This window comes from Bicyclus anynana, chromosome 21 (genome assembly GCF_947172395.1).
Source record: "Bicyclus anynana chromosome 21, ilBicAnyn1.1, whole genome shotgun sequence".
Lineage (NCBI taxonomy): Eukaryota > Metazoa > Arthropoda > Insecta > Lepidoptera > Nymphalidae > Bicyclus > Bicyclus anynana.
In genome coordinates, this window is record NC_069103.1 from 6,069,460 (window position 1) to 6,096,551 (window position 27,092).

Consider the following 27,092-nt stretch of genomic DNA (forward strand, 5'->3'; position numbering starts at 1 on the left):
ACTTGCACGCATGCTATTACTGCAGTAGCGCTATTCTGTAACTTTGTTTTTATAACTCGCAAGTGCAAGTTTCGTATTGACCTCTCTCTCTGTCTGACACGATACTATAGTCTGAGAGAGATAGAGACGATTCCGAAACTTGCTTATACAAAACATAGTTACAGAATACCACCGCGTGTCTATTACTGCTTGCCATCAGGGAATATATAGTCAATCTTTCACAAAAAAAGCGCACTCTTAAAAAAAAATATTTTATTCAATGGCGGTACCAAGTCTGGCAAATCCGCATACGCTTGACCTTCTTCTGGAGCTGCAGCATGGCGTACAGCAGAGCTTCGGCTGTTGGGGGACAACCGGGCACGTAGATGTCCACCTAGAATACCACAATATTGGGGGGTAGTTAAAAAATAGCCAAGTCATCTACACTAATATTATAAGGAGGAACGATTTGATTGTTTGCATTGGCTCTGAAAATTCTTTCACTGTTCGAAAGCTACACTATCTCCGAGTGCTATAGGCTATATATTGTATCCCCGTACTCCTACGGGAACGGGAACCACGCGGGTCAAACCGCGTGGCGCCTGCTAGTCCGTGTATAAAATAGCGATGAATCAATGATTGAAAATACTGTATATTTTTTAATACTATTCTTTATAACTGCCATAGTTCAGTAGTTAGCCTGTGTGATTCAGATCACGAGGTTCTGGGTTTGAATACTATAATATACCATGTACCTACCCATATTTCGGCTCACTGTTGAGCACGAGAATGAGAGGGGTAAGGCCCAATACGGATTGGCAGATTTCACACACGTAGAAATTATGTGGTATGCAGGTTTCCTTATTTCCTTACGATGTTTTTCCTTCACCGTTTGAGACACGTGACATTTAATTTCTTTAACCCAAACTTTACCTCTTTATAATATAGTTATAGTAGTATAGTTATAGATTTACCGGTATAATTCTGTCACAGCCTCGCACAGTGGAATACGTGTAATGGTAGTAGCCGCCGCCGTTGGCGCAGCTGCCCATGGACACGACGAATCTGGGCTCCGGCATGAGGTCGTAGGTCTTCCGCAGGATGGGCGCCATCTTATTGGTCACCGTGCCCGCGACTATGATCACGTCGGTCTGACGCGGCGTGCCACGGAACACCATGCCGTAGCGATCCATGTCGTATCTGTGAAAATTATAACCTTCTCTTTAGTTTTACCTGGTACATGACCGGTGTTTTCACCCGCATAGTTCCCATTCCCTTAGGAATTCGGGAATAAAATTTAGCCTGTGTCACTTGCAAATAACGAGGCTTTCTATTGGTAAAAGAATTTTTGGGATCGGTTCAGTACATCCAGAGATTACCCCCTACAACCTCCATAGATATAACGAATCTGGGCCGTGGCATGCGCAGGTCTTACGCAGGATGGGCGTCATCCTGTCAGTCACCTTGTCCGCGACTATTATAACGTCGGTCTGACGTGGTGTGCCACGAAACACCATGCCGTAGCGATCCATGTCGTATCTATTAAAATTATGACCTTCTCTTTAGTGTTCCCTAGTACATGTCCGGTGTTTTCGGATACGGACCCTTATAGTTCCCATCCCCTTAGGAATTCAGGAATAAAATATGGCCTATGTCACTCAAAAATAACGAGGCTTTCTATTGGTAAAAGAATTTTTGGGATCGGTTCAGTACATCCAGAGATTACCCCCTACAACCTCCATTGGCTAACGCTGTCGGTCGGTTGGAACACCATGCTGTAGCCATCCATGTCGTGTATATGGATATGACATTCTCTTTAGTATTAACTAACAGAAACCCCTCGTAGTGTCCGTTCTCCTGAGAATTCCAGGATAAAATATAGCCTTAAACTGACCCAGGGTCTGGCTTAACGAGCTCTCGTTTTAAGAGTATCGTTATAAGAGTACGAGACGGAATTACTTCATCATATTTACCTTGGACCAGCGTAATGCATCATTTCCAAAGCACAGCAAGCAAGTCCGAAGGTCAGTGGCCACATTGAACCTTTCCTTCCCCAGTTGAGAACATCGTCAAGCCGAGCAACTACCCACTCAACAGTTGACTGAAACATATCGAAATAATATAGTGTGGGTTTTAATTTCTATGTCTACGAAATATCTCGTAGAAAACTTTTTGCTTTTTCAATCCTCATACGCACTTCAAGACTGGAATACTCTAACACCTGCAATTCCTGATTTTTACAACTGGATCTGTAGCCATGTTGCTCGTCGAATCTCTTTTCACAAACGATAACCCGCATCCGCGTAGTACCTACCCATTCCCGTAGAAATACGTGGATAGTGTAGCTCTTCCCACCATTGAAAGCATTTTTCAAATTGGTTCCGTAGTCTCCGAGCCTATTCAATGAAAACTAACAAATACTCGTAATCAAATCATTCCTCTCTACAATATTAGTATAGATAAAGCCTAGCATGCGTCAAAGACATCTCGTGAAAGGAAAAATACATCATCATCATCAGACATAGGCCTCTTGCATGGACAAAACGTTCTTGAACCGCCAGCATCCAGCGTCTCCCTGCTACCCGCTAGATGTCCTCGGGCCACCCGGTGGGGGGTCGACCAGCACTGCGCTTTCCAGAAAGCGGAAAAATACATAATTATATCGTTATCTTAATTTTATTACGAGTGTCATTGTTACAGTAACAGTTTAAAAAAAATATTGCTGTGACTAAACTTTTTTAAAACAAAAATTATATATATTTAATTCACTAAAACTATCGTTAGCTTTAAGTACATACATGTATGTAAGAGATTCCACCATGTAGTTAAGAGAAAATGTTTTTAAGTATTAATGCGCGCTAAAGGTATCTACATTCCTTTACGTAACTATCTGGTTTCCATTTAGTAATTGCAGCAAATTGTGATTTTTTTTAAATCTAAATTTAAAATACTCATATTTTTCTAGTTTATGATAAAAATTCATGAGAAATTTTCAAATCTCAACGGAACGACTCGTCGTCTAATATTGATCCAAGCCTCGCTTAATGTATCTCTGAATATCGCATTAAAATCCGTTTAAACTTTTTGTTATATTAATATATATTGCTTTAGTTTAAAATGAAATATTTATACAGATAAGAAACGTTGGCGCCTTAACGTTAAACGTTTTGGTCTTATCAATTATTAGTAGGGAGTAAAAAAAATTGGGGTTTTGAGACACGTGATATTAAATTTCTTAAAATGCACATAACTAAAAAGTTGGAGGTGGATGCCTCGGACCGGATTCGAACCGACGTTGCCCTCTGAATCGAAGACAGAAGTCATATCCACTGGGCTATCAGGTTTTAACGCTTGCGAAAATTGCATGGAAAATGTGACATTACAAATTTTATATGGTATCCTAGTGATGGTATCTTTTCTGATATACTAACTCGTATTTTTGCACCCGCACCATTTGAGATAAGTACTGTGCAGACTAATGATGAAGTCGGGTTTACTGTGAACGGATAACGATTCCCAATCCCGGCTTCCATTAGTGTGATAGGCGGGTAGAGTCCAATTTCTTACGTAATTGAATTGAAACACGGTGTAGGACGGTTCAAGGTGACAAAAGTTTGGGAGTGTTAAACGATTTGCAGCGGTTCTACACTGCTAAAGTAGCAGTGAGTCACGAGGTATCGATCTGGGAAACGTGCGGTACTAAAAATTTTAATAAAAAAAATACAACCGTCTCTCAACTCTACAACGTGCAATTGCAAAGAGAGTCAACATCTCCTGAGGATGCTCCGGTTTCGGGGTGAAACGTACGTAGAGAGTATTTTGTCGGACCCGGGTGACGTTGTCGCATGGGTTCGCCGAATTTTCGCGGATGATAGCAAAATAAATAAATCATTATATAATCATGATGAACTTCCGCAAAGTAACGCCTGCTTCTATCCAATATTTAAAAGAAATGGCTTAAATTAAGACAACAAGCACCGCCGAGGAGTTCCCTCGTCTGTTTTATGGCTCCATCATCAGATCGATTTTAAACCTTCATGAAATTGTAGTGCTTAAAAGTACTAAATGGAAAAGTTTACGAACACACTAGACACCCATATAAATTTCGAAAGTTCCTCTCAATTTCTCCAGGATTCCATCATCAGATCTTTACATGATGGCAATGGGACCAAATGGGGACCATACCGTTTCAAGCAAAAAAAGAATTTTTGAAATCGGTCCAGGCCCCTTTGAGTAATCGGTGTACATACATAAAACAAAAAAAAAAATACCGACCGAATTGAGAACCTCCTCCTTTTTGAAGTCGGTTAAAAATGTCCATTTAGCGCTTCGTATAAAATGTGCACAAAAACGGCATTGAATACAATAGATCGAGCACCTATTGTTGTCATATTGTAATGCATGGTATAATAACAGTAAATATGTAGATACTGTTATATATATATATCAGTTACATGTATAACTAATATGTAGAAGATTTATGTGTATTTTTTTAAAGAATATTTTCCATATATTACCAATGTTAATTTTGTACTATAGATCGGTAACATCCCTACAAAATCACCGTAAAAAGTGATCCGATGAATATGATGCACAACTGAGCGCACATATGCAAACAAAACGATTTGGTCTTTAATTCTATTATTTATTTATGTATACTATATTAGTTTTTACACTTCCTGAACACACAACTCGACATTGTAGACGATATTTAGGTATTACTTGTTAAATAACGTTAATTGTTGTCCACAAATAACATTGAGATGTGGAAATTTCCTCTTTTGATCGCCTCATTTTTCATTACCTAATAACACATCTAACAGTATTTAACATCATTGTATATTACCCATTTTAATATTCCCATTCAACAATTAGTCGAGAAAGGTTGTATTAGGAGTAGGCACGAAAAGTGACCAATGGGACCAACCAACCATCGAACCACTACCCCTAGGTGATGAGTACGACCCCTTTACCGTTAAGCTATTGAGGTTCTAAGATTTATGTTAATGTAATCATAAAAATACCATTATGGGAATATCTACTGTATATAAATAATATTTAATAATAGTTGTTTAATTATTGTTTTAAAAGAAAAACAGAAATAAATAATGTACATTAATTATTACACGATGGAATGTTAGTGATGTCTTTAATGGGGATGATGACTAGGTTTGAATATATTGATTTTTATGATACATTCCGGTAAATAAGGTCAATGTTAACTAATTTATACATAAAAAGCAAAGATTGACTGGATATTTGCAAAATAAATAAGATTATAAAATTTCAAAATCTACTAAAAATATTTTATCGTAATTAGATGAAAATTCATACAGTTTTAGCTTCCTTACATTAAATGTAACATTTTTTAATATATGAACTATAAACAGAAACGCAAAAATAACAAAGATATTAGTAATTTTGTTTAAACGCCCATACAAATCTAACGATCATTAATTGCCTACTACGTCATAAGTGCGTACCATTTTGTATGGGGCGTTTTTCAGGGATCCCCGGCAGCGCCGCAAATCTGACCCTTTAAATCCCTGTAGCTACGAAAGTAATGATCAGAGATACCCTGTTACTTTTACAAAATTGCTTTACTATTAGCGTACTCTTAATTTATATACAATTCAAAAATCTGTCATCATCCCTATTGCAGTTAACTGTTCAGTCAAGTGCCTTCATTGACATAAACGCTTCTCGAATACTTCAATCTTCACTTCAAACATTACATACATTCTACGATAACAACATATTATAACTCTTTCAAAGATTAATATCAACGTAATGGTATTTTAGGCGCCAATATCCGGGTTTCCCAGTGATATAAACCGTGATAGCCCAGTGATTATATACCTCTGCCTCCGACTCCGGAGGGTGTGGGTTCTAATCCGACTTGGCATGCACCTCCAACTTTTCAGTTGTGTGCATTTTAAGAAATTAAATATCACGTGTCTCAACCGGTGAAGGAAAAACATCGTGAGGAATTTTCTCGATTCTCGGCGTGTGTGAAGTCTGCCAATCCGCATTGGGCCAGCTTGGTGGACTATTGGCCTAACCCCTCTGAGAGGGGAGACTCGTGCTCAGCAGTAGCCTAATATGGTTGATATTATTATTATTATCCGGTTTTGCGGTCCAATACCTGTGGTGCGCCTCCACAATATCAATTTATAGCTAAGAAGATTAAAGATCCTTAATGGTTTCTTCGAGTAGCAAAAGTTGATTAAAGTTTAAATAAGTAGGGGTGTAAGACGTAGTAGGCTTCAATATCCGGGTTTTGTTGCGGTCAAATACTTGTGTTGTGGAGCCCACAATATCAATTTATAGCTAAGAAGATTAAAGATCTTTAATGGTTTCTTCGAGTAGCAAAAGTTGATGAAAGTTTAAATTAGTATGGGTGTAAGACGTAGTAGGCTTCAATATCCGGGTTTTGTTGTGGTCAAATATTTGTGCTGTGGAGCCTACAATATCAATTTATAGCTAAGAAGATTGAAGACCCTTAATGCTTTGTTCGAGTAGCAAAAGTTGACGACAATTTCCATTAGTAAGGGTGTAGGCAACGACGTATAATGCCGTTGGGTGTAAGACATTAGTGTAGTGTAAGGACGGTGTAAGACATATTAGTGTAGTGTAAGTTCAGACAAATTATTGTATAGGACCTGCCTCGCTAAACGTTACTTTTCTGTCAAAGTATGATCAACGATCTAATGCGGTTATAAAAACTGTCTCTATTAAATCGATGTTAAATAGTTGTAATCGTGTTCGTCGGTTAAAGAGCTCCGTAAAAATACCTTTTTGTGTAATTGAATTGTGTAAAAAACGGGTAAAAACTTCTAGTTTAGTAGAAGATATATACCAAATCTAAGCTCGTTTTCTTCAGAAAATGACAGACAATTTTGTTCGTGACTAAGAGTGCAGGTCCTTCTATAATTGGTCTAAGAGTGTAAGGCACAAATATCGGGATATTTTTTGTGCCTAATATGTCTTACAGTGACAATATAAAGTTTCATCAACTTTTGCTACTCAAATCTAAAATCATCTTATCTTAGCTTTAATATGATAGTGTTCTGCTGCATAAGTATTAATTGGATATTGTAGCCTAATATATTTTATTGTAGTTAATACTTATGCGTCACGATTGTAACATATTATAGCTAAAAAGTTTTTAAGATCTCTTATGATTTATTCGTGTATCAATAGTTGATCAAAGTTCACATTCGTTTGTGACATATATTGAAGTATGCATGGCGTACAATGTTGGAAGTGTTTTTGTTATTCGTTGTTATAAATTTGAATTTAAAAACACATGTACCAAAACCATTAATATCCCACTTTCAAATGTGTGACGCGTCCATATAATATTAAATTAATTTGTGGCATTGATAAATCGTCCTTTTTTCTAGGACAAAGTAATATGCGCCTCATATTTGTCTCTGTGATATTCATCGCTGTCTGAATTGTTTTCCATCTGTTGTTATAAAGCTTGACGAGCGAATGATTCGTTTTGTTCGTTGTTAGCAACGATATTTTATATCTATACTTTAATATTATAAAGCTGAAGAGTTTGTTTGTTTGTTTGTTTGATTGAACGCGCTAATCTCAGGAACTACTGCTCCGATTTGAAAAATTCTTTCAGTGTTAGATAGCCCATTTATCGAGGAAGGCTATAGGCTATATATTATCCCCGTATTCCTACGGGAACGGGAACCACGCGGGTGAAACCGCGCGGCGTCAGCTAGTAATAGATATGTTACGTCCCTACAAAATCACCGCAAAAAGTGATCCGAATTTAGCTACTCCACTCAGCGCACACATGCACAATTTTGTGTTTACTTACATTATATATTTAAGTATATATAGTTTTTACATTTCCTGAATACACAACTCGACATTGTAGGCAATATTTAGGTATTATTTGATTTCATTAATTTCGTTGTTTAATAAGCGACTAAATGAAATTGAGACATTTGTCGACTCAGTTTTGATGTGCTAATGTAACATGTACAATATATTGTTTTCTTAATTGGTCCAAGTCTGGCTGGGTGGAGGCTTCGGCCGTGGCTAGTTACCACCCTACCGACAGACGTACCTTCAAGCAATTTTGCGATCCGGTACGATGTCGTATAGAAACCGAAAGGGGTGTGGATTTTCATCATCCTCCTAACAAGTTAGCTTCCATCTTAGATTGCATCATCACATACCATCAGGTGAGTCAAGGGCTAACTTGTAAATAATAAAAAAAGATATAACGTTTCGTATATGCCCAAGTCGCAGTATATAGCAGTGTTACATAAAGCTATTAGTGCGAGTACATCTGTCGCCGGAACAGAAGCGTCCGTCGCTCCGGATCACACGGCTCCTCGGACACGAATGGATATTTGCTTTTACGTTGCTCGCTTTTGTTCCCTACGTTATATTGCCATTGTACTCTGTATATGCCTTTGGTTTATTACTTTTATATATTGCTATGTGTATACAGGGTGCTCGGGAATATTTCCCATAACTTGAATTGAATTGGTGTTGACGAATCCACATATAGGACCCGAACTGCATAAATAATATTTTTTTAATTAACAAATATATGTTTCCATACAAAGTAATTTCGACTATCCATGTAACACACGCCTTTATCTATCCTTGCATTTTAAAATACTTAAAAGTCGGCTACGTCATAGTTATAAGAATGCGTATAAAGGACATATTTTAAGATCTATTTATAAAAAAATATTGTTTACCCCCAAAATATTAATTTTAGAACACATGTTTCTTGAACATTTTAAATTATTTTTCGGTAAAGAATATAACCCCAGAGTTATAGGAAATACTCCCGAGCATCCTGTATAATTGTCTTTAATAATAAATACTGCACCGTGTGCCTTCTGTGTAAAGAAACGTAAACTGAATCATGTCTAATTATTTTTCCTTAACACATTCAAACATTTTAGATTTATATTGTCTGTGAATGAACATAAAACGTGATTTTCAGTAACTTTTCAATGTAACTGCAATGTTAAGTCTTTAGAAAGAAGAAAGAAAGAAAAAAGCTTTATTAGAGAATTATGCCACATAACGCAATTTGTTCTTTAACAATATCCTGCGATGTGTGGCACAACCCAGTAAAGGGATCCAACTCAGCATAATGCTACATACTCTTTAAATAAAAAGAGCATGCAGCGCTGGTTTTCAGTTGGAACCGTTGACCAGAATTCGCTTCATAGTTACTACACATAATATGTTAATGTTACACGTAGTGTGCCAGATAAAAATAATTTACACATAAAAGAGAGAATGTTTGTTCTTTAGTATTCTACTAAACATTAGAATCGAAACTCTGTTGCCATTAACTTGATGAAGGTAAAAAGCTCAGCTGTGCAAAATCCTTTTTATTTTCCATTCGAATTGTCTAAACCTAACATACGGCTATAGTTAGAGTACCAGCTTTATGGCCAAGGGCGGTTTTAACGTAGGGCTGGCAAACGCAGAAAAAACAAATGAAGAAAAACTTTTTCTTTCATCATTACGTCATCAGCCGATGGACTTCGACTGCTGGACATAGGTCTTTTTGTTGAGAGTTGCAACGGTCTTGCACCGTCTGCAACCAGTGGCTCCCTTGTGGCAGGTTTTGTGTCCTCTGTCCACCTATAGTGGGGTCAAACAACAATGCACTTTCCAGTGCGGGTCTGCGGGACCCCAAACTCGAGAACAATGTGTTGAAATGACCATCAGTTGTACAAACTGTGTCGTCGTCCCCCCATTTCCATTTCAGCTTTGTGACTCGTTAAACTCGTTTCTTTTTTTAGTTATTCTTTACAAGTTAGCCCTTGACGACAATCTCACCTGACGGTAAGTGATGGTACAACCTAAGATGGAAGCGGGCTAACTTGTTAGGAGGAGGATGAAAATCCACACCCCTTCCGGTAGGGTGGTAACTAGCCACGGACGAAGCTTCCCACTAGCCAGACTTGGACCAATTAAGAAAACCGGGATCAATCAGCCGGGAATCGATACCAGGACCTCCTAGTTGTAAATCCACTGCGGATGTTTTTTTTTTACTTTTAATTATTTATTAAATCACAGCTAAATTGTCAGTAAACGCTGCGTTGCCTCAAATCTTGTGAATAAGGCGGGAACACCAATTTAGTATTGTGTCAGCCCTATTTCTAGCTCAGGAGTCTGGAGCCTAGTACCACAGTAAAGATATTACAAGCAGTATAATAACTCGGCCGTATTTTTGAAATAAATACCTACAGCCGCGCGGCACGTAAACATGTGATAGGGCTGCCCGCCTGCAGCATTTTAATTACATTTGCTAACTTTGTGTTTCCACTTAGTTTTGTGATTGTAAATAAACTTTTTTTATATAAACAAATAAAGTACTTTGTAAATTGTAGTAAAATGGGAAGTGATAAATAAAAATGCGTGTTTTTTGATTGGTTGATTTAATTAAGGCTGATACTACGTCAATGATCTTGAAGGATTGGTCGTATTCTTAAACATATTTATTTCGGTGATGCCATCTAGATATTACCTCCACACTACGTGAACAAATAAAAAAAAAGATAAATACCTTCATGAAATTGTAGTGATTTAAAATAGATAATGAAACAATGAACACACGCACTAATTGTCCCTACGATACGATAGTTCCCCTAGATTTCTCTAGGATGCCATTATCAGATCCTGACATGAAAAAAATGGGACTAACCTGAAAGAATATTCATCCAAACAAAAAATTTTACAAATGGTTACAAATTTTACAATATTTCTAAAGGTTTACAAATGTCGGAAATATCGCTGTAAATACGATACGATCCTTTTTGGAAGTCGGTTAAAATTCTTGTCACCAATGCCAAGCTGAGCAAAAGTTTTATGAGCTTGCACATTAAAGCGCATAAAATCCGCCATTTTGATTTTTTAAGAACTAAGTTACCCAGTGACACTCGGCCTATCTAGACGAGTCTAATGACATATCATTTATCAGTATGTGTGCTTGGCAAATTTGTTCGTAACACTCCCGAAGGTCGGCGCGGTCCGGGAGGGGGGTAACGATGCCCAGCGCGTACGACTTCACACCCGCGCAGTCCTTTCCTCCCGTCGCCCGCATACAACAACAAGTCATAACATTCAAACACATACTCCTCCTTTGGACTTCGCCGCAGTCGGGTAAGAAAACACAAATGATCCGAGCACAGTCACACAAAACATTGTACAAGCAGTCGAGGTTTTAACACAAGCTTATCGTACCTACTGTATCGTGATTCATGAACCGCGTATAACTACCTATTTCAATCGTGTCAATCACTTTCCTTTACTCTATTCACTTTATTTACTAATCCAGATACCTACCTTTATTCTGGAGATAAAAGGAAATACCTTATCCATTAAAAAATACAAGATTATGTACCTACCTACTAATAAGTAAATTTATTTTAAAGTCTTACCTTTCAGAGTTTCCAGGTAACTTAAAAAAAGTTATCTCTGGATAGGATAATTTTGAATTCATGCATCCAAAAACGGCACAGTATTTCCTACTGGTCATAATTAAAAAAATCTAATACTATTAATACACTTTACTCTGTTAATACACCGTTCGTTCGTCACCGCGGCACAGTCGCGACTGTCTTCACCCTACGATCACCCCATGTTCAAGGTGCGTAGGTATAGCTCGCGTTTCGACCTCTAGTATGAAGTCCAACTACTGGTTGTAATATCTTTACTGTGCTAGTACACTTGTGACTCCATTAAGCGTTTTATTCTCCAGACTGAGCCATTCCAAGTTGGGATTATTCAAGCAGTCAAAGAAAATCCGTATTGAATTATTGTCGGGTCATAACATATAGATTTCAGGATTAAATAATCGTATCATACGAAATGTGCCGATACAGATATCTAATGTAGATAACCCATTTTGCGATGTCTTCTACCGCACAAAATAAGCATGAAGAATGGAAATTGCCGCCAATGAACTTCAGTAAAACAGAGCTCTGGTACTTAGAATCTTCTATTTAAGGATTCTATACTAAAAAAGAACTGGTTATTCCCAAATAAGATATTTTCAGTTTTTTTATTTTGAAGTTACTTGCACATTCGCTGCAGATCCTCGAAATAAAATGTTCGCACAAATCTTGTATAATCGCCTTAGCGCTTTGTTTATTCTTTAAAATGATTTACACTGTACATTGTTTGTTTTATATAACAAACATTTCTCGCATTTTAACGTCAAAAATAAATATTGCTTAAGTTTCTTTTATCTGAAGAATTTCATGTTTCCGACGCGTAGATCCCATTTATGTGAGAATATCGGAATAAAAAGTTGCAGCTACTCCTCATAACATAAATTATCTGTTAATGAAAATCCCTTTAAACTCAATTCAGAAAAGGCATAAATAAAAAAATAAATAAAAAAAAATCCTTCAGTATATCTATATTTTATAGTGCCCTACAATAAAAAAATTCAAAACATCTTCAGTGTACTGCAGTGTACAGAATCTTTCCTCTTAAAGCTTTATTATGATAAATATTAGATTTGATTTACCTGGCCAGGAAAGTGGAATGGCGAATACCGCCGAGTTTCGCCGACTTTGTACGTTTTCCATCCATGCAAATTGACTGGTGGACTTTTAGACGGTCCTTTCTTCGGAATATTGTCTTTGGTCTTCTTCTCTCCAGGAATGGTGGTACATTTTACGGTGCCAACCTTTTCATCACAATAATTTTTAGCACCAGCTAATAAATTGTATGACTGGAACTGATTACTGTAACATATTACAAGTTTGTTTGTTAAAATTGTTTAGCAAGTGAGTTTCATCTTATTTGCCAGTGAGATGTTACGCACTAATTGTTGTCATCATTCAGACGTAAGTATACCCATAGTAATCTTAGATTAAGGCAATAGAAATAGCGAGTACCACAGAAGTGACATACATCTCCAAAATTCAAGAGACGCGTGATCTTTGTATTGTAACTCTCAATATGTCGTCTTACATTCATTATACACCTGGAGTTTGCCATTGTATAAAAACTCTGTAGGCAATGTAGGCAATGCAAGTTACCCTGTAGGACAATTTTAATTTAATTTAATTAACATCTCTCCGTATGCATAAAGATTTACCTGCTTTCGTGGTAATTTTGTAGTCGTTGTATATAGAGGCAACTGCTATTTATTCTTCGTTTTTTGTTTATCCGAGGACAAGTATTGGGTTGATGCCTACCTACTCGTCTATCTATCTGTTAACATCTCACTGTTAATTTTTGAACATCATGTTTGTTACTATTTTGTAGCGATCTTACCTGTGTATAAGTTTACGCATTACATTAACAGTTATTCGTAACATATTTTAGATGTATGTATTTTTCGCACTTTACTCGACAAAAAAAAATATAGATTATGTTAAACAAGGAGAAAATAACACTAACAACGCTTTGAAAATGTAATCCTGCGAACTGTTGATTGTTGACTTTTATTATTGACAACCAACAAATTGAAGTTGACGTTTGGGAAAGCTATTTAATTCAAAGTTTTATTATTTATCATAGATACTCGTTATTTATTCACTCTACATTTTATGGTTGATCAATGACTTTCGACTTCGTACTTCCACGGAATGTTTTACTATAGAGCGAGATTCTATGATAGCCAAACCTTGATTAAAATTACGTAATGTAGATTAAGTCCATTACGGAGACTTCGTCGCTAACTGTGGCATCATAAAAAGGCTCAAAGTCACGCAGCGGGCGTTGGTCGATCCTCCACTAGGTGGATCGAGGACATCAAGCGTATTGCAGAGATGCGCTGGGTGCTGGCGGCTCGAGACCGTTTTGTTAGGAAATCCATGCAAGAGGCCTATGTCTAGCAGTGGACGTCCATCGACTGTTAATGATGATGATGATTACGGGAGTAATCCAAGTAAACCAACGCCCAGTTGGTTTGATTTGATAGATAACACATAATACAAGCCTTTTAACTTTTATTGATAAAGCCTAATGCTTAATTTTTTAAATGGTATATAATACCAACTAAACCAAAGTAAACGTAAACTGCCTTGTTATAATCCGTTTGTTATTAACTATTAATTGATACTTCAAAACGCCAAGAGACGATGTTTTAAGTATCTTCTTCGCTACGATCTTATAAAAACACTTATATTTAGGACTCATATTCAGTATGGGACTTCAATAACCCCTGGAGAGTAGTAAACAATTTACGTAGGCGGCTCACGTAGGCTGCGTCGCCCAGAGAGGCTTGTTATTCTGCCCTACGGCCGCTAAGTTCACAGTTTTTATCCGCCAAAACTTGTTATAATAAAACTCCTTTTGTTTTCTATTACTTTTTCATTATTCCATGAACTAGCGGACGCCTGACTTCGTCCGCGTACTACACGTTCCTACGAGTATGAATCTTTTTTGAGTTTCTTTTTTCTTAAAATCTTTTGTTGAATAAAATCGCATTAAAGTTCGTAGCGTAGTTTAAAAGATCTATGACAGGAACTTTGTTTTATACATTTCAAACGTTTTGTTATCAAAGTGTTTCAAACGAATCAGTTTGTGTTTTCATATGTGCAGTATCGAGATTTTTCTATGAATATGTTTATTCAAAGTTCTTAGTTAATGTACCTAATCTGATTTTTTTCTTATTGTTTTATACTTTCCATTTCGGCATTCAAACTATGTGTAAATTTGCCACAATCACAGTAAATAAAGGTATGACTAAACAATTAACGTTTTATTATTGATCACAAAATACAATATGCAGTAATTAAAAAAAATTTTTTTTTTTTTATTCTTCATGGCTCGTCATTTATTACACATGGCTTTATACATACGAGTAGACTCTACTAGATATGTATTTCTTTTTTTATTTTTCACAAGTTAGCCCTTGACTACAACCCCACCTGATAGTTAGTGACGATGCAATCTAAGATGGAAGAGGGCTAATTTGTTAGGAGGAGGATGGAAATCCACACCCCTTTCGGTTTCTACACGACATCGTACCGGAACACTAATCGCTTGGCAGTACGTCTTCGTCGGTAGGGTGGTAACTAGCCATGGCCGTAGCTTAGCACCAGGACCCGAACCCAGGACCTTCATCTTGTAAATCCACCACTGCGCCACGGAGGTCGTCAAATATTGTGTCTATATACTGTGTAGGTACGACACAGTATCTACACAGTGTCTATAATGACACCATAATATTATTTTTACCCTCATGTGAATCTAGAGCGGATATCTAGTTAAAACAAAGTTGTGTGTCATCCGCTCTCAGGTTCTATCTCGGATTAATAGTTAATTTTCTCCGATGGCATACTCGTAGAAGCGGGATGTGGTTTTGTCGCTCTCGCAACGTAATCACATCGTCTTGCGAGCCTTAAGGCATACTATACATATAATCTATCACTTTAACTGATTAGATCTCTGATGGAGTATAAATTGGATACCTCTGTGTCAGTGGCGCGAATAAGGGTTCTAGCTATGGTATGCACTTTACATAAAAATCGTACTTAATAGAAAAAATCGTTAACTTATACAGTTTCGTAATGTTTCCTCAGGGTATGCAAAGCATTTTTGCATCTATAAATTGCATGGCACTGCTAAGTGTAACGCCGCTTTTCGCGGAGAAATGCAAAATCAATAACCCTTCTTGCAGTCGGGTAAAAAGTTAAACGTTGATAAAATATAGTTAGGTATATTTAACAACGAACAACAAGTAAGACGAATTTATCGTGTAAATGAATGATGATTACAAAATTGTTAAGTAGACGCTAAGAATAGAAAATCCTTTCGATTTTGTTCAGTAGGGCTGTTCGTGTATGTTTTTAGAATAGATTTTGACATTATATGACCCAAAATTTTTGCACTAGTGTAGTTACATCTAACGCCAAAACATGCCAAAATTTATGTGCTTTTTGCTGCTGCTTGCTAAATTTTCAAAGTATTAAAGGCGAAAATGCATTTTCGCTCCCGCCCTTACCGGAACGTAACCGACTTTTCCTTTGACGCCGGACTCATTAAAACTGAAGTGTCTATTAAGGTTCGCGCACACTATACCGAGCTGCGCCACAAATTATTATAATGTATAAAGAATTGTAAACCTCTGCTTAACAACAACTGGTAACCAACAGCGACAAAATAGAGGGACTTTTGTTACTAGTTGCATTGCCCTCTAATGTGCGCGAACCTTTATAGTTGACCCGCTACAATTATGTTGATTACGTTGCCTGAAATGAGGTAAAGTTGAAGCAATTTAAAAAATCTTGTATCCTAGAATTCCCGGGCTCGTTGCTGGAGTTTATTATTTTCTTTATGGTCTAAGTTGCAGTAAGCCAGTTGCTAGAGTTTTTCCATTTTCTTTGTGATTAATGTGGCTGTCGGAACGACTTCGCTGTGTGACGTGATCTGTAATATTATTCATCTATGTTTTTAGGTATTAAAGTTTAAACGTCCAATACAACATCTACGAGTATACTAATATTATAAATGCAAAAGTAAGTCTGTCTGTCTGTCTGAATTTTGGTATAATGGTAAATAGGACCTTGGAGCAAAACATAGGGTACTTTTTGACTTAAAAATAAAAATAAAAGAGGGTGCAATAGGGGTTGAAAGTTTGTATGGAAATTCCTTCGTTGTTCATAAATCTCAAAAATCTCATAAATCATAAAAAAACACGAAATATAATGTGATTCAAGAGTTTTTAAAATTTAACCACAAGTGTTGAAATAGGGGTTCAAAGTTTACATTGATTTCCCCGCAGACAAAGTCGCGTGCGTCCGCTAGTACAATATTTGTGATTGCATAATGATTGAATGTTCTTTTTGTTAACGATGGATTTCATCACAAGCGTTAGCTTTTAAAGTTATCTGTTCTGTGGTTTTTATGGTGAATTCAATATATATACAGAGAAAAAAGTTTCAAATGTTTGGAAATTTCAATTATCTAATAAGCTGAATTTTTTTTAGCTGTTATGAGTTTTAGCAGAAAATTCAGCTTATTAGATAATTGAAATTGAATTTGAAATATTATAAAAATATTTATGGTAGAACCAAAAATGTTTTCTGGATCTGGGTAGGGTTGGGCAGGGGTAGATTGGGCAGGTATGGGTAGGGTAGAGTATGTGTAGTGTGAGAGTAGGGTAGGGTAGGTGTAGGGTGGGAGAAAAATACGATAGGGGTAAGGAATAAATCAAAGCGAAGCTTGGACCGGGTCCGCTACTTTTTTATAGAAAAGTTCAATGTAGTTACCCGTAGCGAGCTGCAAAACTTAAATGACCGTCAATCCAAAATCCTGAAGCTATAACCGTCAGTTCACGAGTTTGACGCCATATTGGAATGTTCGATATTCACGTTTCAATTTTAACTTTTGCATTCGTACGCAGCGGTATACGAGTGTTTTAGTCGCTCAAGCGTTTTTTCATATCCAGTTTTCAATATTCTAAAAAATATGTTTTTGTACAATCGGCGTAATAAACATAAAGCTCGTAACGTACAACATGAATCTTGTTTATATGACGTTTCTTTTGTATTTGAAGGAAAATAGGAAAAGAAATAAAATACATGTATAAACTGACAGGATTTATTTTTATTATCACGAAAAGTCGGCAGAAGCAAAGTCAAAATAAAAACTCTTTATTTGTGTCAAAGCACTCTGGGGAAGAACTACCGCAATGCTTATTTCCGACGTAAAACATCATTGCTGTGATTTGGTTTGGAGAATATAATTGCCGATTAATTACAGGCACATGAGGCTTAGTTTCGTCGCTAACTATGGGCCTTATTAGAATGCTCAAAGTAACTCAGGTGATGGAGCGAGTTATGCTTGGAGCTCCTCTGCGTGAAATCAGAACTGAGGAGATCCGCAGACGAACCAAAGTCACTGACATAGCCAAGCGAAGCTGAAGTGGCAATAGGCAAACCACATAGGCCATGGTCGTTGTGGTATCAAGGTGCTGGAATGGCGATCCTGCACCGGGAAGCGCAGTGTTGGAGCTAGGACATCAAGCGGGTTGCAGGGAGCCGCTGAATTCTGGCAGATCGGGACCGTTGTGTTCGGAAGTCCATGCAAGAGGCCTATGTCCAGTAGTGGACGTCCATCGGCTGATGATGATGAATTATGAAGCTTAGCACAACCTATGCCTCAAGTTGACGGTCGCAGGGTATAGCACATTATAGAACGTACTCAGATAGCAGTGACGCTCTTCCACGTAACATCAGGTGGGATAACTAATCACGGCTGAACTGACCAAACCAATTTAAAAATCCTAAACAGACCCGAGCCCAGGATTTTTTTTTATTTTTTAAAAGTTAGCCCTTGACAACAATCTCACCTTATGGTAAGTGTTGATGCCATCTGAGATGGAAGCGGGTTAACTTGTTAGGAGTAGGATGAAAATCTTTCACACCCCTTTCGGTTTCTACACGACATCGTACCGGAACGCTAATTCGCTTGGCGGTACGTTTTTGTCGGTAGGGTGGTAACTAGCCACGGCCTAAGCCTCCCACCTGCCAGACCTGGACCAATTAAGAAAACCTCAATCGGCCTAGTCGGGGATCGAACCCAGGACCTCCGTCTTATAAATCCACCGCGCATACCACTGCGCCATAGAGGCCGTCGTTTATGTATTAAGTCATGTTATTAGGATAAGAAGCAAAAGAACTAAGACCTCTCGAGCCGAATCAACTCGAGTGTTCGGTCAATATTAGCAGCAAATATTTACTAAAACGATATATTATCCCTCTCAGAAATATATGTTCGACGCAATAACTAACCGCCATGAACTCTGTAAGGAAGGTCGTCGTAACATTTTGGGGACACGGAAAAAGGGAGACCAGCAGCGACGCTAAGTAAAAATACGATAAATCTTTTTATAAAACCCACCTGCCACACTCCTTTGTTGCTGTGATGAAATTAATGTCAGAACTGTTTAATCCAGGCTCCCTCTGTACGTTTTATTTACCCTATATGAGTATGAATACACGATGATATGGAATTCTTGTAACGTCTCCGCGGAAATAGGATTTAACATTTGTATGGATTACGTTTGACACCTCTGATGTTTGAGAGCTTTGATCGTGCCCGTCCGTGTTTGTATTTGATGTGTGGTATGTATGTAAACTTGTGAATACGTGAGGAAAATTATATATTGCATATCTATACTTCTTTACAAATATTATAAAGAGGTTTATACAAAGTTTGTGGTATTGTAGGGGGTAATGTCTGAATCTAGTTAACCGGTTTTGAAAAATCTTTTACCACTAGAAAATATTGAAAATTGAGGACATACTTTTTGGTTTTGAATTGGTTGTGAAGTGTAGTAACAATTAAATTTTAAATAGGTTTAGTTTACAATAGCTAACGTAACCTAATAACTATACAAATCATGCCCACGTGGAATGGTGGCAAGGATACTGGCTGCATTTCCGCGCTGGACAGCCAGGCTGATCCTTTGCGCAAAAAATGAGCCAGCCCTTCTGTCACCAGTCGAGGCAACAAGCCGCGGTGAAATGATACGGAAAAATTTTTTGGCACTGCGACTCCATGGCCCAAGGGTCTCCACGGCAAAAGGTACAAATATGTAACTCTCTGTCAGAGAGGCATACTTGAGCCACTTACCGGTTTCAGCTTTTTCTGCTGCGGCTCCCGGTCTTGATTCTGTCTCCCTGATATGACACGTGGGCATGATTTGTATAGTTATTAGGTTAAGTTAGCTTAAGTTCCTTATTGTATTCGTTTACAATCACTTTTGAAACATCAGGTTATATAAGAGTGGCTATAGAACTCTATAACTAACCTTGGATCGTCTAGCCACATTGGCTAAATGTCTATGTGGCTTCGAATAACGACGTCGTAGGTTCTAGTTTTGGCTTGAGCTAGGAAGTCGGTAACCCCGATACCTCGGAAAGAAAGCAGTCGGTTCGAGATTGTTTGTTGTTAGCGAGTTAAATATTATCGACCACAAGCGGAGCTTCGTGGCGGGTCCTAAGCTCTAAATCTCCTCTCCTATGCGAAGGGAAGCTGGCTTATGTTGATATATATCTTGTTTCAGGCTGTGCACACTGCGCGTGACGCGACTTCGCGTGTGCGGCGCGCTGGGCGAGGCGGGCGGCGGAGCGGCGGCGGGCGCGGGCGCGGGCGCGGTGACGCTGGCGGCGCGCATGCACAGCAGCAAGCGCACGCTGCGCTCCAACGACATCGCCGTGCCGCCCATGGACGTGGAGCTGGACCTCTGCTTCTCGCTGCAGTACCCGCACTTCGTCAAGCGCGACGGCAACAGGTACAGTTCTCATATAGCTCGCACTAAGCGTCTAGTCCGCGCTGGGCGAGGCGGGCGGCGCGATTAGATGTTTGATGCGTTTTGGTGCGTGACGTGAACAGGTACGAGAGATGAACATTTTAGCATTCTATGGATTCACCGTTCGGGGGTACCAGACAACGAATGGCAAAGAGAAAAACTCCGAATTTGGTACTTGTCGTGCATATCTTAGCATTCCAAGGATGCACCGTAAGGGTCCCAGGCAACGTATGGCAAAGAAAAAACTCCAAGCGGAGCCCAGGACTTGTTACCCGAGTTTAGGTTAGAAGTTCCTTCATGACTTGTCAACACTCCCTTGCTCTGCTCGTGTTGTTTTCCCTGCCTAAACAAATTAGCTAAGATCTTAAACCTAGAGCTAGAGCTAGAGCAGGCTTGGATACGAGTGTATGTGTAGAACTTGCTGCCATTCTAGTGTGGCCTAGGCCATTAAGCAGCTAAGAGGCGGGAGACCATGTAAATTCAAATTCAATTAAGGCTTCAAGCACTTTTCAATCGTCAAGCTATGTTATAATTTAGTTTAATGGTGGTAATTATGGTCGAAAACTCAAAATTAAAGTTACGAGGGTTCCAAAGCGCCTTGGTCCAAGAAGAGCCCACAATAAACTCAGCCAAGGTTATACTGAAGGCCGTGATTATATGGCCATAAGTAAAGTCGTAAACTAAAAATTTGCATTGTCCAAAAATCAGTAAATTATATACGGGTTTTAATGGTTGGTATCTCTTTATAAACAGCATTTCTAGTAGATATTTTCCAATTCATCGTATTGCTTATTCATTGCGTCAATTTGCTTAGTTTTACGAGTATTCGAATAACGGTCTGGTTCAAATGTTAACGGCGCAATGATATTTTTAAGGTCGAGGTCGGAACTAATGGAGTTTCAGTTTCAGACCATAAAAAATACGGACGAATGTAAACTTTTATGGCCCATCTTTGATGAATATTATACGGCGGGTTTTATTGAGGAAACATTTCCAGTAGGTATAGAGTTGGTAACAACTACCACTGTAATACTGTTCACCGTCATCACAACTATTTGAAGACTACTGCAAAGCCAGGCCACTCTTCTTTAGGAGACTAGCAAACGCCTCGCGGTTTCAACCGCGTACTTTACGTTTCCGTGGGTTTTTTTTTATTCTTTACAATTTAACCCTTGACTACAATCCCACCTGATGGTAAGTAATGATGCAGTCTAAGATGGAAGCGGGCTAACATGTTAGGAGGAGGATGAAAATCGACACGCCTATTCGGTTTCTATACGACATCGTTCCGGAACGCTAAATCGCTTGGCGGTACGTCTTTGCCGGTAGGGTGGTAACTAGCCACAACCGAAACCTCCCACCAGCCAGACCTGGACCAATTAAGAAAATCTCAATCGGCCCAGCCGGGGCCGATACGTTTAAATTACTTAGTCCCAAGGTTTAATCCCCTTTTTAGCCCCATTAAATTTTCCCCATTTTAACGATGGAACACACAGAACAGAGATCGCTAAAAGCTAACGCTTTTGGAACATGTGCGATTTTCCGTGCTTATAACTTGAAAAATTACAAAGTTTCATGAAAAATTTTAATAACATAAAATTGAAAATTTTGGATAACCCCCGACTTCATTAAAATTACTAATTACACTCTCTATCAAAACATCAATATTCTCATTCAGTGCGCTGTCATATGAGACCCCAGTAGAGTATATTTGCAGACATTCGGTTATCCTTCCCCACTTTCAACCCTAGAAGTTTTAAATGGTTCAACCGATTTTAATCACACATATCTAAGAACACTCGCCCATAAGTCACCGTTCATACAAAAAAAAATAATTGAAATCACATCGTTCGGGAGCTATGATGCCTCAGACAGACTGACAGACAGACAGACAGACAGGCAGTCAGACGCGTCAAATTTATAACACTCCTCTTTTTGCGTCGGGGGTTAAAAGTTCATAAATAAAAACATTTCAGTTCAGTTTAGTGATTCATAAAATTGTATTCCTACGAAGATAAACACAAATTAGTAATATTTTATCTCACGTTATTTTAAAAATAACACTTGTTAAGTAATCACGTTCTTTGTTCAAAATGTTTACAATAGATAAGAACGCTTACTGGTTATTAAAAGATAAAACACAAAAGAATTGATAAACAAAAGCAATTATTATTTGAAGAAAAACACAAGCTATGTTTGTCGTTTTCTTCAAATTTACTTTCCAGAGATTCCAAGTTATGTTTTCTTTTCGATGTACTAATTAGTAATCTCTTTGGATTGGTGTTTAGCTCCCAAGTTTACCTTGTTATAAAAAGTATGTTTGTAAGAAACTGCCTACTGGTGACTAATTGATAATTAGGCAAAAATATCCTTTGACCTGACCCATTCGACTACTAGTATTACCTACTAGTAGTCGACCGCGAATCCACCTACGTAAATTTCGTTTTATTCTAAAAGTCATGATTTGCGTACAAACATTCATTCCCTTTGTCACTCCTCATGGTTTAATTTTTCAAAAATCCTTTCTTATTTCGTACATACAGACATAGTTTCCTAGACATAGTTTGAATGCGTTGATATGGCAAAGACTTTTAAATAATGCCAGTGAATTATTTGTAGAAAATACTCTTGGTGAAATAACTTAATCTATAGGTATAGTTATACAATCATACATCATATTATATTATACTAGCGGATGCCCGCGACTTCGTCCGCGTGAAACTCGATGTAAACTTTCAACTACCGCTACCCTACCCCTACCCTACCCCTACCCTACCCCTACCCTACCCCTACCCTACCCCTACCCTACCCCTACCCTACCCCTACCCTACCCCTACCCTACCCCTACCCTACCCCTACCCTACCCCTACCCCTACCCTACCCCTACCCCTACCCTACCCTACCCCTACCCTACCCCTACCCTACCCTACCCCTACCCTACCCCTACCCTACCCCCTACCCTACCCCTACCCTACCCCTACCCTACCCCTACCCTACCCCTACCCTACCCCTACCCTACCCCTACCCCTACCCTACCCCTACCCTACCCCTACCCTACCCCTACCCCTACCCCTACCCTACCCCTACCCTACCCCTACCCCTACCCTACCCCTACCCTACCCCTACCCTACCCCTACCCTACCCTACCCCTACCCTACGGTTTTTGGCAAAAAATTAAAGTTTATAATTAACAAATAAAAAATAGGGGTTGATCGTAGAGGGGTGAAAAATTGAAAGTATTATGAGATTTTTTATTGTAAGTCATCAAAAAATAAAAATAAATTTTACCAAAAAAAAATTATAGTTTTTAATTAACAAATAAAATATAAGGGTTGATCGTAGAGGGGTGAAAATTTAGGGTTGTATGTATTTTTGTATGCTGTGTCATAAAAAAATAAAAACAAAAAATTTTGCCTAAAAAATAAAAAAAAAAATTTAGGGGTGGACTACCCTTAACATTTAGGGGGATGAAAAATAGATATTGGCCGATTCTCCACCCTGGCCGACAATCACGCTAAGGATCACAAAAATCGGTCGAGCCGTTTCGGAGGAGTTCAAGTTCGAACACCGCGACACGAGAATTTTATATATTAGATATTATCTGATATGTATAAATACCCACGACTTCGTCCGCATTGGACAATCCTTACGCTTTGAATTTCTAAGAACAGATTTTCATTCAAACTTTCCCTACCTATTAAGGCTTCCCACTTTAAAGTAAGCCACCCTCATAAGTCTGGCGTTCATATTGTAAATAATTTTACAATGTGACTGACAGTTCCAGAGATTAGCCTTATTAAACAAACAAACAAAATATAAACAATTTGACGGCCCCCGTAGCGCAGTGGTATGCGAGGTGGATTTATAAGACGTAGGTCTTGGGTTTGATTCCTGGCTGGGCCGATTGAGATTTACTTAATTGGTCCAGGTCTGGCTGGTGGGAGGCTTTGGCCGTGGCTAGTTACCATCCTACCGGCGTAGCGCCTTACCGCCAAGCGATTTAGCGTTCCGGTACGATGCCATGTAGAAACCGAAAGGAGTGTGGATTTTCATCCTCCTCCTAACAAGTTAGCCCGCTTCCATCTTAGATTGCATCATCACTTACCATCAGGTGAGATTGTAGTCAAGGGCTAACTTGTAAAGAATATAAAAAAAATATTAGTATTTTAAAAATTCTATTTTGTAGATCAAGAGACTTTTTCGATAAATTAACTCTAGGTATTTCATATAGTACGTTTAGTCCCAAGCGGCTTAGAGCTCCAAAATGACAGGATTTTGCAGGCCCCAGTGGAGTCTGAAAATGGGATTTTTCCATAATCGTAGCGGGGACGTAATGGATAGTTAAGCCTTTTAGAAGACCTTATAAGGTCCCAGAGACCAATAAGCTGACATCATTTAACTTTTTAAAGAGAAAGCTTATGTCTATCTGGCTTTAGGATAAGCTGTAATTTTGGATAGTGAAAATAAACACTATTAATTTTGTTTATTAAGTACATTTTATTTTAATGCATACATATAAACATATATGCGATAATACAGAGCGAATAAAATTAACGTGAAGGGAATATCGCATTGTTTAATTGTGGCATTCAGACTACGAGTTAATATTTTACCATTAATAAAATATTAGATATAATTTTACTGTAGTTCTTCACGAACTATGAGTATCTAATAGCTATTAATGCGATATCAATAAATTATTTAGATTACGTTATTACGATATATTAGTAGCGATAGAAAAAATAACATTCTTTGAATATTATATTATTATATATGGTCCGTTAACAGATTACATTTATGTTTACAGGCTACAGATAATGCTGCAGAGACGCAAGAAGTACAAAAATCGCACCATCCTCGGGTACAAGACGTTAGCTGAAGGCGTCATCAGAATGGATCAGGTAGATATTTCATGCAAATTATTTTGTAAGATTTAATTTCCCGAATACGTTATTAATTCGAGAATGTTGTTTTAGATGTTTAATACTGACCTCCTTTTTACTATCGGCACCGGATTGGTTTTTCACCTCTTTACTGCCTATAGCCTATATATTTTCTAGCCAACGCACCGCGGTTTTATTCGCGTAGTTCCCGTTCCCGTGATAATACGGGAATAAAATATAACCTATGACACCCACACATAACATGGCTTTCTACTGGTAAAAGAATTTTCAAAAACGGTTCAGTTGATCCAGAGATTACCCCATGCAATACCACAAACTTTACGTCTTTATAATATTAGCATAGATGTCCCTAGAATTCGTACATACGTGTTGCTTTGCATCATATAGGTACGCACGGCGAAGGTCAGTAATACCCTTCCCATGTCAAGTCACAGGAATAGGCATTATAGACAAGCGTTTTTTGTCTCATACTACATCTACACTTTACCTATCTATCAATTTTGTTCGTGGCAACACGCGAATCTACGAGTAGTTTACAAGAATAAAGTCTAGCCAGTTCATCATTATGAGAGCCGTGATAGCCTAGTGGATATGACTTCTGCCCCAGATTCCGGAGGGTGTGGGTTCGAATCCGGTCCGGAGCATGCGCCTCCAACTTTTCAGTTGTGTGCATTTTAAGAAAAAAAAAAACATACATACAGCCGAACGTAGAATATCCTTTTTGGAAGGGGGTTAATAAATATCATGTGTCTCGAACGGTGAAGGAAAACATCGTGAGGAAACCTGCATACCAGTGAATTTCCTTAATTCTCTGCGTGTGTGAAGTCTGCCAAACCGCATTGGGCCAACGTGGTGGACTATTGGCCTAACCCCTCTCTTCTGGGAGGAGACTTGAGTTCAGCAGTGAGCGGAATACTAGCCAGTTCGAAATCTTATTTTTCGATTGTAGGTAAGTACATCCATTTCATTTCATAGTTTCCTTAACCGTTGAAGTTATCAATCTTTCACACATAATCAAGTGATATAAATTCTAACCTGCTCTGTGTTCAAGTGGAAAATGACTCTAATAAAATACTTTTAACATCCCACACGGCTCGCAAGTTAATGGCTAATTTTGTGTTACGTCACAGCTGTTGCCTGAATACGAGGGTAGAGTTTGCTAAAACATAAACCATTGACCTCTTACTTACTTATTTTTTAAAGACTATTAGCCGAAGAGCCGTGATAGACCTCTGCCTACGATTCGGAGGGCGTAGGTTCCAATCCGGTCCGGGGCATGCACCTGCGACTTTTCAGTTGTGTGCTTTTTAAGAAATTAAATATCACGTGTCTCAAACTAAACGGTCAAGGAAGAATACTTCTTGACGAAACCTCCATACCTCAGTTTTTTTTTAATTCTCTACGTATGTGAAGTCTTAATCCGCATTGGACTAATAGCCTAGACCCTCTCATTCTGAGAGGAGACTCGTGCTCAATATGGGCTCAACATGGGTTGTTATGACGATGATGTTGAAAGAATATTAGCCATGTCTATTAAATATTATATATGACTAATATTTCCCTGCCTCGTTGGTCCAGTGGTTAGCCTATATGGCTGCGGATCCAGAGGTTCTAGGTTTGAGTCCTAGGCCGGGCTATGAAATACTGAGCTTATCTTCTTACATCCTAAAGACAATAAAAACTTCAAGTGCGGAGTGTGGATTTTCATCCTCCAAACAAGTTAGCCCGCTTCCATCTTAGACTCCTCATCACTTACCATCAGGTGGGATTTTAATCAAGGGCTAACGTGTAGAGAATTAAAAAATTTTAATAAAAAAAATTCAACCGACTTCCAACTCAAAAATTAACCTAAACTAAAAAGCAAAAAATAACATCTTACCTATGTGCTACCTTCTGTGATGTTTTAATTCAACCGTTTAAATTAC

General features: G+C 38.3%; 2 protein-coding genes across 6 annotated transcripts in view; one reads left to right on the forward strand and one right to left on the reverse strand.

Annotated features, from left to right (window-relative positions):
• Window positions 1-27,092, forward strand: part of LOC112056907 (phosphofurin acidic cluster sorting protein 1) — a 144,928-nt gene that overhangs the window by 78,829 nt on the left and 39,007 nt on the right. For all 5 annotated transcript variants that reach the window (XM_052888233.1, XM_024097397.2, XM_052888234.1 and 2 more), the window contains exons 2-3: window positions 20,018-20,245; window positions 25,071-25,164. In XM_052888233.1, coding sequence (XP_052744193.1) covers window positions 20,018-20,245; window positions 25,071-25,164 — 322 coding nt within the window. The remainder of the gene's footprint in view (window positions 1-20,017; window positions 20,246-25,070; window positions 25,165-27,092) is intronic.
• Window positions 89-13,292, reverse strand: LOC112056917 (NADH-quinone oxidoreductase subunit B 2-like). The gene is made up of 5 exons (XM_052888101.1): window positions 13,273-13,292; window positions 12,518-12,737; window positions 1,953-2,080; window positions 954-1,179; window positions 89-373 (listed from the first exon to the last, which is right to left on the reverse strand). The coding sequence occupies exons 1-5, from the start codon at window positions 13,290-13,292 to the stop codon at window positions 257-259; spliced, it is 711 nt and encodes a 236-aa protein (XP_052744061.1). The 3' UTR covers window positions 89-256.

What these genes read in the sequence shown, in the direction of transcription:
- LOC112056917 (XM_052888101.1), bottom strand. Translation starts at nt 13,292, where the DNA reads ATGCGTAAACTTATACACAG. An exon ending in ATGCATTACGCTGGTCCAAG is followed by an intron (nt 1,180 to 1,952) that starts GTAAATATGATG and finishes TAATTTTCACAG; the next exon opens with ATACGACATGGATCGCTACG. An exon ending in GCTGTGACAGAATTATACCG is followed by an intron (nt 374 to 953) that starts GTAAATCTATAA and finishes GTGGTATTCTAG; the next exon opens with GTGGACATCTACGTGCCCGG.